Raw genomic sequence first — 13,225 nt, forward strand, 5'->3', positions numbered from 1 at the left:
TAATACAATATTGTAGGCTAAAAAATTTTATTTGGAGCTAAAAATGAAACATAAAGACTAGGGATGATCAATTTCGGAATTCTACTTTTCCGAAATCCGGAAACTGAAATTTTCGATTCCGGAAAATTTTGGTCATCCCTAATAAAGACTTAACTTTGAAAATTTCTTCATTCTTTTAAAACATCGAAAAAAGTTGGTAAAGCAAGGAATAGGAAGTGGTAATTAACGAATTCATTCAGTATTGGTTCAATAATAACAACAAAAATATTAACATGAGTTAACAACCTTCCCTGCCTGAGCAAAACGCACAACTTGAGCCTCCCATTTCAGTAGGCACACCTCCCTTGACAAATCACAAAGTATATCTGTACGGGCCTTCCCTGCGAGCCCATTACTGTACACTTCCTTTATTTTTTATTAGAGTCACTCTGGTAAACTTTCTATAGTTATTATGTAAGTATATCCGTCCGTCCGTTACGCTACTCGAGCGGACGAATTCTTGAACGAAAGTGAATTTTTGAATTCTTTGCAGTAGACGAGTAGAGAGATTATCTCTGTCGAATTCGCTAAGTGGAATCAATCCGTATACATTTATCCATATCTAGAGACGAAACTTCATCGCTAATGCGACGTGTGCGAAACGTTAAAAAAAATGCTTATATGTTTCAGGAAATCTCAAACTTTTCGTTTCAGACCGTGTGCATGGGTTTTCTCGGGGTTCTCCCGTTTCCTCCCACTTTCTTCATTCCACCGTTTCATTCATGTCTCATCATCACCGTCTCCTTTAGCCTAACCGACATACCGTGGGACGTAAAACTCAAAAAATTTCATTTCAATTCATTTTCGTTTCAGAGCCAGAAATCACGTTTATATTACCGCGAATTTTTGCGAAATTTGGCATTACTTGCGATAAATGCAAATAAAAACGAAAAAAGTGTAATCCTTGCTAATTAGTGCTAATAATAACTGAAAAGCCCATTTCTAACATTATTTAACTTAACTGTTGCATTTTACCGAAAACGTTCATGGCGCTAAATCAATTTCTCTATAAAATCCGTAAGCTTGCTTGGTGTGATATCACTTTTTGGGGTTTGACATTATTTATGGAAGTTGACATTGTATCATTGTTAAACAGTTTAAAAGTTAGCCACAGGTCTTTTGCTGTAAGCTCGTTGCCAGTCTCGAGTGTTAATGCCGACAGATTCTTTTCCAAGTATAATATGATTGTTAATGACAGGAGAACAAACTTAAAAGAAGAATTGGTAACGTCTTGCTGCATGTTGTCCTTAACTAAGGATGAGGTTTAAATTTTTGCATTAATCTCTATATTTCAGTAAATACATTAGCTAGAATGTGCACCTAATCAAGGTATATCTTTATTTTTGTATCAGATACACCTTACTACCAAAAATATACTGTTTACAAGTAACATATTTAAAAAAAAAAAAACTTGTGCTACATTAAAAAATATGTGCAAAAACTGTGATAATGAATGCTACAAAATATGAAAATTGTTGCGAAAAAATTTCGTCTCTATATCTCGATCATTCATAAATGAACGTAACGCCAATATGCAAACCTCCAAACAGTTCGGATTGACGGGTTGAATAAGCATTTATAGTTTATTCAAGGAACGTTCAGTACCTCATATAAACAGATACACGTGGTAATTGTTTCACTTTATTGGTTAAAGAGCCTTGGAACATCCATGCGGCAGAAGAAAATAGTCCATTGTCAAATAAGCTGTTTTTCAATGTTTTTGTTGCTTGTAAGGCTCATTATCAGATATGCAATTTCCTTACAGTTATATAACAGAAACAACGCGGTGTCTAAGAACTAAATTGAATTAATGCAATAAAAGAGAATGCGCATGCGCAGAAAGTGGCTTTGGCCCACCTTACGCGCGAATCACGGTTTACAGTATGGCTGCGTGCGAGGAATATGTGAAACGCAGACAGGGTACAAGCACGTGCTTCTCGAAACAAGCGCTGACCGATAGCCAATCATCCGATGACTGGCGGAGTAATACCATTCTGTAATGTTTACATCAGGATCAGAAGGTTCGTTGAATGAACTTTAGGCAAAAATAGTGAGATGTTCTTAATCCATATAACCACAAGCCCATCCATCTATGAATGAACGTCTTGCATGATTCTATTTGCCTGTTTTTAGCATGGTTTATTTCTTTCACTTCTATCCATTGTGAACAAGGCTTCATGGAAAACCGAAACCTCGGAAGTACAAAGAATTTTCAAGAATCAGAATTTAAAGTTAAATGTTTGTATGATAGTTATTCTTTTCTTTATTATTTTATTTCAAAATTCCAATTTTGATGTTATTTCTTTCCAGGTGCTCGTCCTCCGCCACCTGGCTGGAGACCACCACCTCCTGGTGTAAGACCGCCGTTTGGACGTCCACCATTCCCGCCTCGTGGACCACCACCTCCGCCACCTCGAGGAATGAGACCCCCACCGCCACCACCACGGGGGATGAGGCCTCCTATGCCTCCGGGACCAATGCCCCCACCTCCACCGCAACAAGGAGGAAACGAAGGGTACTAAGGCTGCGTCGCACAAGAATTTGATTCGTTACTGTATAAAAGATTGGTGATCGGAGTGAGAGGGATCAAGTGCGAATACTCTTTAGGGAGTAACTACTGTCGCTCTGTACGAGCACAAAGCCCTTCTGGTCATTATTGACCTGTGTAAATATTGGACCTAAGAAGGAATACATTCAACTCTTTTTGAGTTTTTACTGAACTATTTGTGTAGAAAAACGAATGTACAACTATGTTCAAAAGTGTTTGCTTCCTGATAAAAATTGCTTGTTGCAATGACTGTGGAATGGGTGAACTGATTTCTGCACAGTTTTTGTAACGTAAATGTAATGCCTTTCATCAAGGCAAAGAGAAACAAATTGAAGTTAGTCAATTCCTAAGAATATAACGACAGCAGAGTTTATCAGTGGGAAAGCATTTTTGGATGTAGCTGTACAACATATCAACTTGTCATTTTTTAAGTAACAGACATGCATTTGATGTACAAAGATTTAAAATGGTAATAAAATAAATATTGTGAACAAGAAAAAAGTTTTATGTGGTAACTGGAGCTCCATTTGTAATATCAAAATTAAGTGTCTTTACACCAATAAGTAATAATCTTTATACGAGGGCCACTTCATACATTTTGCAATACGCAAGTACTATAAGAAACAAAGCGATGATTTTTTTTCTCACAGGTGAGACATCTGGAGTATTGAAAACATATGGATCTGTATTGTCCAATCTATGAGTTTTGTGTAAGAGTGACATTTGTGATCAAAAGTGTGGTTGGAATGGAGCTCTCACGCGAAGCATTTTAAGCCATGATTTACTATGATTTTCGCGTTGGCCTAAACGAGAAAAACTGTCACCAAAGATTGATGTCAGCGTTTGGGGATTCTACTTCCATCATATACAACAGTGTTTAGATGATAAAAGGGCTTTCAAAGAGGTCGGAGGTCTTTGCAAGATGAAGTCCGGGAGGAAGACATGGTCTCTAAAGATCCAAGATGTACCTATGCGACGATAGAGGAGACACTTGACATTGGATCGTCGCCGGTGCACACAATTTTACACAAGCATCTCACACTGAAAAGGGTAGTTTCTCGGTGGGTACTCCATCAATTGTCTGACTTCCAGAAAGCAGAAATGGTCAGAATCGCTAGTGAAACTCTTGATACGCTGAACCAAGGTGGACACCAGCTTATTTCTAAAATTGTAACAGGTGATGAAACCTACATCCCATTTAATGACTGTTCCACTCGTCAGGAAAGTCGTATATGGATCCATGAAGATGACCCGACGCCAACTATATATATATATATATACAGGGTGTTTCAGATAAAACGTCCAGTGCTTATAAATCCGAAACGGCTGAGAATAAAAAGATGAAACAAAAACTCAGATAGGAAAATGTCATAGGGCGCATCACATGGTATTGTTGTGATGACCCCCAGGGCCCTCCTTCAAGGAGGCCCAGGGGCCAACTTCAAATTTTCAAATAGGAACATGTATTGAATCATACCTCATTCAATAGTACTTGGAAAACGAAACAACTTTTGTAGGAAACAATTTTCGATTTGGGCCACCGTTTTTAAATGGCCGCAAAAAGTGGGTCATATATCAGATAAAACGTCCAGTGCTTTTAAATCCGAAATGGCTGAGAATAAAAAAGTGAAACAAAAACTGAGATAGGAAAATGTCATAAGGCGCATCACATGGTGTTGTCGTGGTGACCCACAGGGCCCTCCTTCAAGGGAGCCCAGGGGCCAACTTCAAATTTTCAAATGGGAACATGTATTGAGTCATACCTCATTCAATAGTACTTGAAAAACGAAACAACTTTTGTAGGAAACAATTTTCGATTTGGGGCACTGTTTTCAAAATGGCCTCAAAAAGTCCTGTATCAGTTTGAAGTTGGCACCTGGGCCCCCTTCACGGAGTTTCCTGAAGGTCACCATAACAACACCACTTGATATCCTTTATCATCGTTTCTATCTCAGTTTTTGTTTCATCTCTCTATTCTCAGCCGTTTCTGATTTAGGCCTATAAGCACTGGACGTTTTATCTGATACAAGACCCACTTTTTGCGGCCATTTTGAAAACGGTAGCCCAAATCGAAAATTGTTTCCTACAAAAGTTGTTTCGTTTTTCAAGTACTGTTGAATGAGGTATGATTCAATACGTGTTTCCATTTGAAAATTTGAAGTTGGCCCCTGGGCCCCCTTGAATGAGGGCCCTGGGAGTCTCCACAACAACACCATGTGATGTACCCTATGACATTTTCCTATCTCAGTTTTTGTTTCATCTTTTTATTCTCGCCCATTTCGGATTTATAAACACTGGACGTTTTATCTGATATAGGACACACTTTTTGCGGCCATTTAAAAACGGTGGCCCAAATCGAAAATTGTTTCCTACAAAAGTTGTTTCGTTTTTCAAGTACTATTGAATGAGGTATGATTTAATACATGTTCCCATTTGAAAATTTGAAGTTGGCCCCTGGGCCCCATTGAAGGAGGGCCCTGGGGGTCACTACAACAACACCATATGATGCGCCCTATGACATTTTCCTATCTCAGTTTTTGTTTCATCTTTTTATTCTCAGCCGTTTCGATTTTATAAGCACTGGACGTTTTATCTGAAACACCCTGTATATAAAGTTGATTTTCAGTTTAATGTCCCTTTCAGCAGCGAGGCTATATGAGACGGGACCCACTGATTAACGTGGTATCCGAAGCGCATGAGCTCCTCCCGGGAGTCGAACCCGAATCTCTCACGCCAAAGGCGCGTACGTTAATCGCTTAACCACGAAGGAGCTCAACTATATATAACAGCGAACGATGAAGAAAATAACGTACACTGTGTTCTTCCGAAGACTAGTCTCGTCGCAGCTGTCAGGTTACAAAAACAGTCTGTTTACTCCAAATACGTGGTTCCTTGAAAATACAACAAAATACTTTGGTTTGTGTAATATTTACCTGTACCTTGGGCAGAAAGTACTCATACATATGCACTATACTTAGTAGAATGTTCATTTCATATTAACAAAAGAAGAATGTTTTTAATATATGTAAGATTATTATGGGATAGTTGATGATATGGACATGTTTTATGGTTACCTAGTCAGTGAATTTGTGTACTTAACAGTTTTAAGAAAAGGATATTATAAGTTATATCAAATAATAAACCAGTTTAACATCGTTTAAAGACGTTGTCAGTTTTATTAAAAAGGTGAGATTAATGGTATTTAAATATCGAAGCTAATATTTTTAATGTCAAAGAAATACTACCACTTCGAATTTTTACCTCAGCAAACGAACCAGGTTTACGACTATCTTTTTGATAAGTCGTTGTAAAAATTTGGTTTACCTCACCCGGGACTTTGTAAATTCAGTTCCCGAAGAAGAAGAGTAAGGTTGAATTTACTTTTATACTACATTTAATGAATACGAACTTAACCGTATTACGAAGTGGTAAAGTAATCATAAGAAAAATGGACAACGAAACAATGCTGCAGGAATCAAATACTAGTGACAGCGATGAGACTAGTGTAACACCAGGATTGACATCGGAAGATATCTTATTAGCTTTACAGCGACAAATGATGCAAATGTCTACCGAGATAAAGCAGACCATAGAGCAGAAGTCTGACGAAGCTAACCAGCGATACGAAGAATTAAAGCAGACCATGGAACAGAAGTTCAACGAAGCTAACAAACAAAATGAAGAATTAAAGCAGACCATGGAACAGAAATTTAACGAATCTAACAAGACCATGGAACAGAAGATAGAACTGAAGTTTGACGAAGCTAACAAGCAATATGAAGAATTAAGTAGACGAATGGAACAGAAATCAGATGAAACGAAACAGACAATTGTCCAGGTGGTGAACGACATATCCTCACAGTTCGAGGAAAAGTTAAAAAGGATATCCGATGAGTGTCAAGAAAAGCACAATCACCAAAATCAAGAAATTAGTGCTGTAAAAAAAGATTTAGAAGTAATAGAATCTTCCATTAAACAGCAAAAGATCCAGGTCAGCAACAACTCTAATAACATACGTGTAAATACACAGTTGTTAGCTACTATTCAGGAAGAGATTAGAACGTTACAGGCTAAAGACAACATTTACCGTAATAACCTGGGTAGTGATCGCTTTGAGTTTCCCCACTCACCAGAGATGAACTCGCCTTCGCCGGGGTCTGATGAAGATATTATACTAGAAGAAAGTTGTCCGAAGAGTACTGATGAGCGAAACATAGATGGTGTGACGACACCGCATGTCACGGATAGGAACTATCACTCAACAAGAACAAGGAATGAGAAAAGGAAGGTAAAATTAAGTGTTAAGATGAGTGAAATCCGAGCGATGAGCAAATTCAGTGGTAAGTGTAATGAGAATGCTACTTCTTTCTTAGAGAAATTCCAAGACGAATGCAATATAATGTGTATTGATCGATCACAATATATGAAATTAATACCCCATGTATTACTCCCACCTTGTTCCTTATGGTTTAAGGCAATACGTGATCACATTAGTTCATATGAGGAATTCAAAGCGGCATTGATCGCAAATTATGAAAATGACTTTTTGCTGGCAAATAGAGATGCCACCCTTAGAAATCAACACTTCAATCCTCGATTGCACAAATCTATTGTAGAGTTTGTTGTAAATGTCTACAACGAATTAAAGGTCGTTAATCCTTTGCAATCGGAATCGAGAATAATAGCATCGATCCGAAATTTGCTTCCATTTAAATTGCAACAGATCTTATTTTCCACACAGTGTATGAGTTTCAGCCATTTATTGATGCTTGTCCAATGCTACGAAACTCAATACCATGCCATGAATCCACAATCAGGAATAGGTAAAAATAAGAATAATTCAGATCATTTGGTGCCTGTTCGGAATTTAAATATTCGGAGTGTGAATAATACAGAACCTAACCTAAGCCGAGTATACTCTAGCAATCAAAATGCGCAAAATAGGCAAAGTTATGTAGGGAATTCGCCTAACCTAACTAATCATGGTAATTATGATGTCAGATCACCCAACAGCAGTAGATATAAAAATAATCGAAGTAATGAGCGAAATTCCAGAAATACAGCGAACTACGTGGATAGACGTAATTGGAGATCAAGAGATGGGACTTCATATCAACATCAAAATCACGATGAAAGACATGTACAACACAATGTAGAACCTAATCATGATAGCGCAGTACAGTGTACTTTATTAGAACCGTATGCAAGTTTGAATGTAACCTGATTACCGTTACTGACATTAGGTTAAATTCATGTTAGTTGTAGATTCTTGTAAATTTTCATTTTAAAGTTTATGTGTTAATATCAATAATGAAAACGATTCTTAAAAATACTTGAAGTGCTTAAATAGAGTTTTAGGTAGACTGGAAAATTAATTTTCAAACGATTTTTATTCTTTCTTGTTAATGTGAAGAATCATAATTCGATTTATAATTAATTAAAAGCAAAGATTATTTATATTAGATTGATTTGTGTTGAAAATTTAATTGTCAAAGATTATGTTAAAAAGAAGCTCTATTCTATAAAATTAATTATTCAACGACTACCTTAAATAAGATTCTTCTTTATTATAACATCTTAGTGCTACTATGTATACTTTTAAATGCAACATCTGACTTATTTGTTATTTAATGCGCCCGCAAAGATTAATATTATTTGTAAACCACGTTTGTCCTTTACATTTTTTGGAAATTGCACCCTGCGACGACTAATTAAATAAGCGACGATATTTTAATAAGAAGATATATTAATAATATAGTAGATAATAATGAAATAAATATAATTAATGTAATTAAAGATAAATATTGATGAAATGAAAGATTTGTTATGAATGTATTTATATATATATGTATATGTATACGTGAAATATAATGAATAGATATACAAGGTGCGATTAAAATATGATGGACATAAGCAATGTAAAGAACACTAATGTAAACGGACCAGTGGTTCTTGAAGATAAAAGCCAAGCCTACTCATGACTTTTATATTCAGTCCTTTTGTCGAGCGACATTTTATACAACAAAATACTTTGGTTTGTGTAATATTTACCTGTACCTTGGGCAGAAAGTACTCATACATATGCACTATACTTAGTAGAATGTTCATTTCATATTAACAAAAGAAGAATGTTTTTAATATATGTAAGATTATTATGGGATAGTTGATGATATGGACATGTTTTATGGTTACCTAGTCAGTGAATTTGTGTACTTAACAGTTTTAAGAAAAGGATATTATAAGTTATATCAAATAATAAACCAGTTTAACATCGTTTAAAGACGTTGTCAGTTTTATTAAAAAGGTGAGATTAATGGTATTTAAATATCGAAGCTAATATTTTTAATGTCAAAGAAATACTACCACTTCGAATTTTTACCTCAGCAAACGAACCAGGTTTACGACTATCTTTTTGATAAGTCGTTGTAAAAATCAGAGGTTTACACTTCCACCACGACTCCTCGCACACTTCAAAGCAAACAGTGGAGTATCTCCAGGCTCATCATGTAATCATGTTGAAACACTTTTGCACCCCTTCCCCTATTCCCCTGACTGGGTTAAGTGTGACTTCTGGCTTTTTCTTTAATCTTAAACAACACTTGCGAGGACGTCGTTTTCACACGCAAGATGAAATTGAAGGGTCGATCGTGGAATTTTTAAATAGCATTCCAAGATAAGAGTGGCACCGGCGATTTGACTTGTGACAGGAGAGAGTAACCAAGTGTATTGCTGCCGCAGTGAATTACCTTGAACATATGTAAAAAAGGCTAGTTCATAGGACGTATAGTTCTCTTGTATTGCAAGACTTTTGGAGTGACCCTCGTATGAAGTGTGAATCATGACCTAACAGATTTCCTCTACAATATTTTAAAAATATAGCTCAACTCACGATCCAACACAAATGAAATTCATTAGTATTTTACACTAATAACATGATTTGAGTTCTACTGAACTGTCTCTTGTCTCCGCTTCTGTTTGCAGTGATAGGAGTATTATCGCATGTTATTAATAATCAAATTAGATTTACTTGATTTTGCTTTATTTTGAGATTAAATAACGAAGGCAGCCTCCTAAACATTGCCCTTTTTAAATCCAATATTGTTTTCTTAAGATTTCGGCTCTGTACACTATAGGTTAAAATCTTTTTACCTAAGACCTTGAATTGTTTTTTTTTAATGAAAATTGTTTCACTGCTTAGTAACTCGCCGTTGAACAAATACACGGTAATCAAAAAAGTTCTTGCGGTTTTTGACCTCCCATTAATCATCTGCTCACACAGAGGAAACGAAATATGACACGTGTGAGACAAGTGATCCAAGAGTAAGTCTGGCCATCGACGTTCAGTTATATAGACACGTTACGCACATACAGTAGTCATGGCTCGTCCAGTGTCGAATAAAAATGAAGATATCGAAGCAGCTTATTCGTGTGTGTTTGTTGCACAACTTTAAAGTGGACCTGTCTGTCGCATCAAGTCACCGCATATGCCACGGAGAGAATGCCGTGAATGAACTCACCGCCTGGCATTGGTTCCAGAAATTCTATTCAGGAGATGTGAGCCTTTCAGATACACCTCGCAGTGGACGACCACATGTGTTGAATAATGAGGCCTTGAGAGCAGCCATCAAGGAGTACAGTGGTTTAACGTGTGATGAACTTGGGAGAAAGGTCCCGTGTTTCAGCTGAAACAGTCAGACTGCACCTGCACAGGGTAAGGAAGTCATACAAGTTACACAAGTGGATACCCCACATATCGGCAGCCAATAAGGAAGAACTAGTGACAGTCTGTCTATCCTTGCTCACTGATGAAAAGTGGGTCCTCTATGGCACTCCTAAGTGTACTAGACATTGGTTGTCGCCAGATGATGCTGTTCCTCACACCTCAAGACCACCTCTGAAGCCACGAAAGGTTATGCTCTTTGTATAATGGAATTATCGGAAAGTGGTGCTTTACGAGGTTCTTCCACCTGCTCAGGCCATTACTGATAACTTTTATTCTCAGCAGTTGCAAAGGGTGCACCGTGCATCGCGGCGGAAGGAGCCGGCATTGGTGAATCGCAAGAGAGTGCTGTTTCTGCACGACAGTGCCAAGGCACATGTGGCAAAGAGAACCCGAGAGACCCTTCAGCAACTTGGCTGGGAGACACTGCCATGCACCATATTCACCGTACCTTGCGCCAACAGATTACCACCTATTTCATTCTGTCGACAACCATTTCTATGGGAGATTCTTTGCAAATGAGGGAGGCCTGTGGAACGCACTCACGGACTTATTTGTTTCCAAGACAGCCGAGTTTTTATCAGCAGAGTATTGTACAGCTGCAGGAACATTGACAAAAAGTGTTGGATGTTGATGGAGATACCTACGAAATCTAAAGGTACGTTCCGTCCACTGTTATTGATCTTTGTTTATTAGTCTCTAGAACGGCAAGGACTGTTTTGCTTACCTTATATAATCTCAAGTTCAGTTACTTGTTTGCTATTGAGTTGAGTTGATTTTGAGTTTAACGTCCCGTTCAGCAGCGAGGCTATATGAGACGTGGACCTACTGATTAACGTGGAATCCGAACCACATGAGCTCCCGCCGGGAATCGAACCCGGACCTCCCACGCCAAAGGCGCGTACGCTAACCGCTTAGCCACGGAGGAGCTCACTTGTTTGCTATGTATTCTTACGTTGCAAAGTTCAATGCTTTGTACTGAACTTAATCAGCTTGCAATGCTCTAGAAATGGTTGGAAGGTAAATAAATAAAACAACCTCTTGGTCTGGATGTTCTTATCATTTCTATAAATGAATGTACTTCATGTCACATTGTGCAATATACAAGTGTCAGGTGACTTTCTTCAATTACATATATACATATTTCATAATCATCTTTTGTTTGCAACCTTACATACATCTAACCACACATCTTTCCCAAGTACAACCAAGTCAAGAGATTACATCGCCGTAGGTTTAAAAGCAGGTGGTTCCATCTGAATAGACGAGATGTAGGTTTTGACAGCTAAACACTAGTTTGTTTTTGATTTAGTTTTGTAAAATGAAAACTTCATTGTTTGTTTGTTTGTTCGTATTATTTAAGGTTACAAGGAGCAGAGTTACCGATTGTGCTAAGTGTATGATTATTTCAGATTCCTAATCATCTAAACTTAGAGTGAAACGTCTTTTAAGTTTACCTGTCTTCAGTGGCGTATTTAAGGGAAGGGCCTCCGGCCTTAAGCCCCCCCTCGAAATTTTATTTACTATTTTAAAGTAAATGAAATATCTTGCAGAATTTTCACATTTCCATGAAGTCCCCCCCGAAACAAAATCGTAAATAAGCCACTGCTTGTATTGAAGTTATTTTGATTTACAATTTTTTCTTCGGGTTTTCTTAATTCAGTTATCATTATAGTTGAAGGAAAGCTAAAGTTATTGATAACGTTAGTAGATTTAACACTTGATATGGTATATAAACAGGTGTGTACTTCGTCTATTTCACTCGTTCGCACCTGAACTATGAGTATTTGTAATATAGCATCCTACCACAAGTTTAAATATGTGGGTGTTTGTTAGAATCATAAGAGAGGAAGATCCTTCTTTAGCCAATATCAAGTTACAGAATGTTAGAAAAGGACTATTCAAAAGTAAAAGCTTATATTTCCCTTCTCTTTGCAGGTAAAGGCATCTATACATTGTTCGGCGTAAGCTCTAAACTGCGATAAACAAAGCCACGTAAAACTAAATCTCGCTGATTTGCTGTTGTCCTACCGACGCTTGTACTCCTCCGCAAAATAGTTCATGTGATTGCATTATTACTTTTACTATGAAGCTTCATATAAAACTGCTATATTATTATAAAAGACAAACATATAATACGGATTATCTAATAATACTGCAATCGAGTGTGGCTAATGAAACAATAGAAACAAAAGCACTAAGCATGCGCAGTAATTATGGCGCCAACTCAACTGTGGACGGGTATTCTGATTTTAAAGTCTGAAAGATGGCTGGCATGAATCCCGGTTCCACGAGTGTTGTGGTGAAACACCAACAAGGCAAACCTCTACTCACTAAGCAACAATTGTTTACGAGCGAAATTCAAATACTTTTTTTTTTTTTTAGTCTTTCGAGTTTCTTTTCTTTCTTTTCTGCTGCTGCTGTAAGTATCTGGACAACACGAGACAGTATTGCACGTGTATAATTTGCTCCTCCCCGTGGGAGTAGGAGTGATACATCACTAGCCAATCATATTTGTGACAAGCGGAGGGATACAAATATTTTGTTTATCGGAGTTTAGAGCTTACGCTGAACAATGTTTAATTCTATGGATAGACATATAAAGTATCAGAATTTCAGCTCTGTATGCTGAGAAAATATGGCATTCTTGAGGTTAACTAAGTAGATGGCGAAACATATTTTGGAGCAACGTATTTTGATCGTCCAACAATATTACAAATACAACAGCCGTTTACTGAGGATTCTGCACGCAGTATGAGGTGAAACAGGGACAACACGGCGCTTGATCAGGCACCATGTATTGGTAGACCTTGAGAATGTATATGGCACCATCTATTGGTCGATCTTGAGAATGTCGGGTTATTTTCTAAGCGTGCAGAGCTAAAATTCTGATACTTTGTACGGTTGCCTGTGAAGCT

General features: G+C 37.4%; 1 protein-coding gene across 1 annotated transcript in view; it reads left to right on the forward strand.

Annotated features, from left to right (window-relative positions):
- Window positions 1-3,088, forward strand: part of Spx (Spliceosomal protein on the X) — a 45,959-nt gene extending 42,871 nt beyond the window's left edge. Inside the window, exon 6 of the mRNA XM_081741009.1 lies at window positions 2,350-3,088. Within this exon, the coding sequence (XP_081597135.1) occupies window positions 2,350-2,561 (212 nt within the window). The 3' untranslated portion in view covers window positions 2,562-3,088. The remainder of the gene's footprint in view (window positions 1-2,349) is intronic.
- The last annotated feature ends 10,137 nt before the right edge of the window (window positions 3,089-13,225 follow it).

The sequence above is a fragment of the Thermobia domestica genome, chromosome 15 (genome assembly GCF_964235325.1).
Source record: "Thermobia domestica chromosome 15, izTheDome1.hap1.1, whole genome shotgun sequence".
Lineage (NCBI taxonomy): Eukaryota > Metazoa > Arthropoda > Insecta > Zygentoma > Lepismatidae > Thermobia > Thermobia domestica.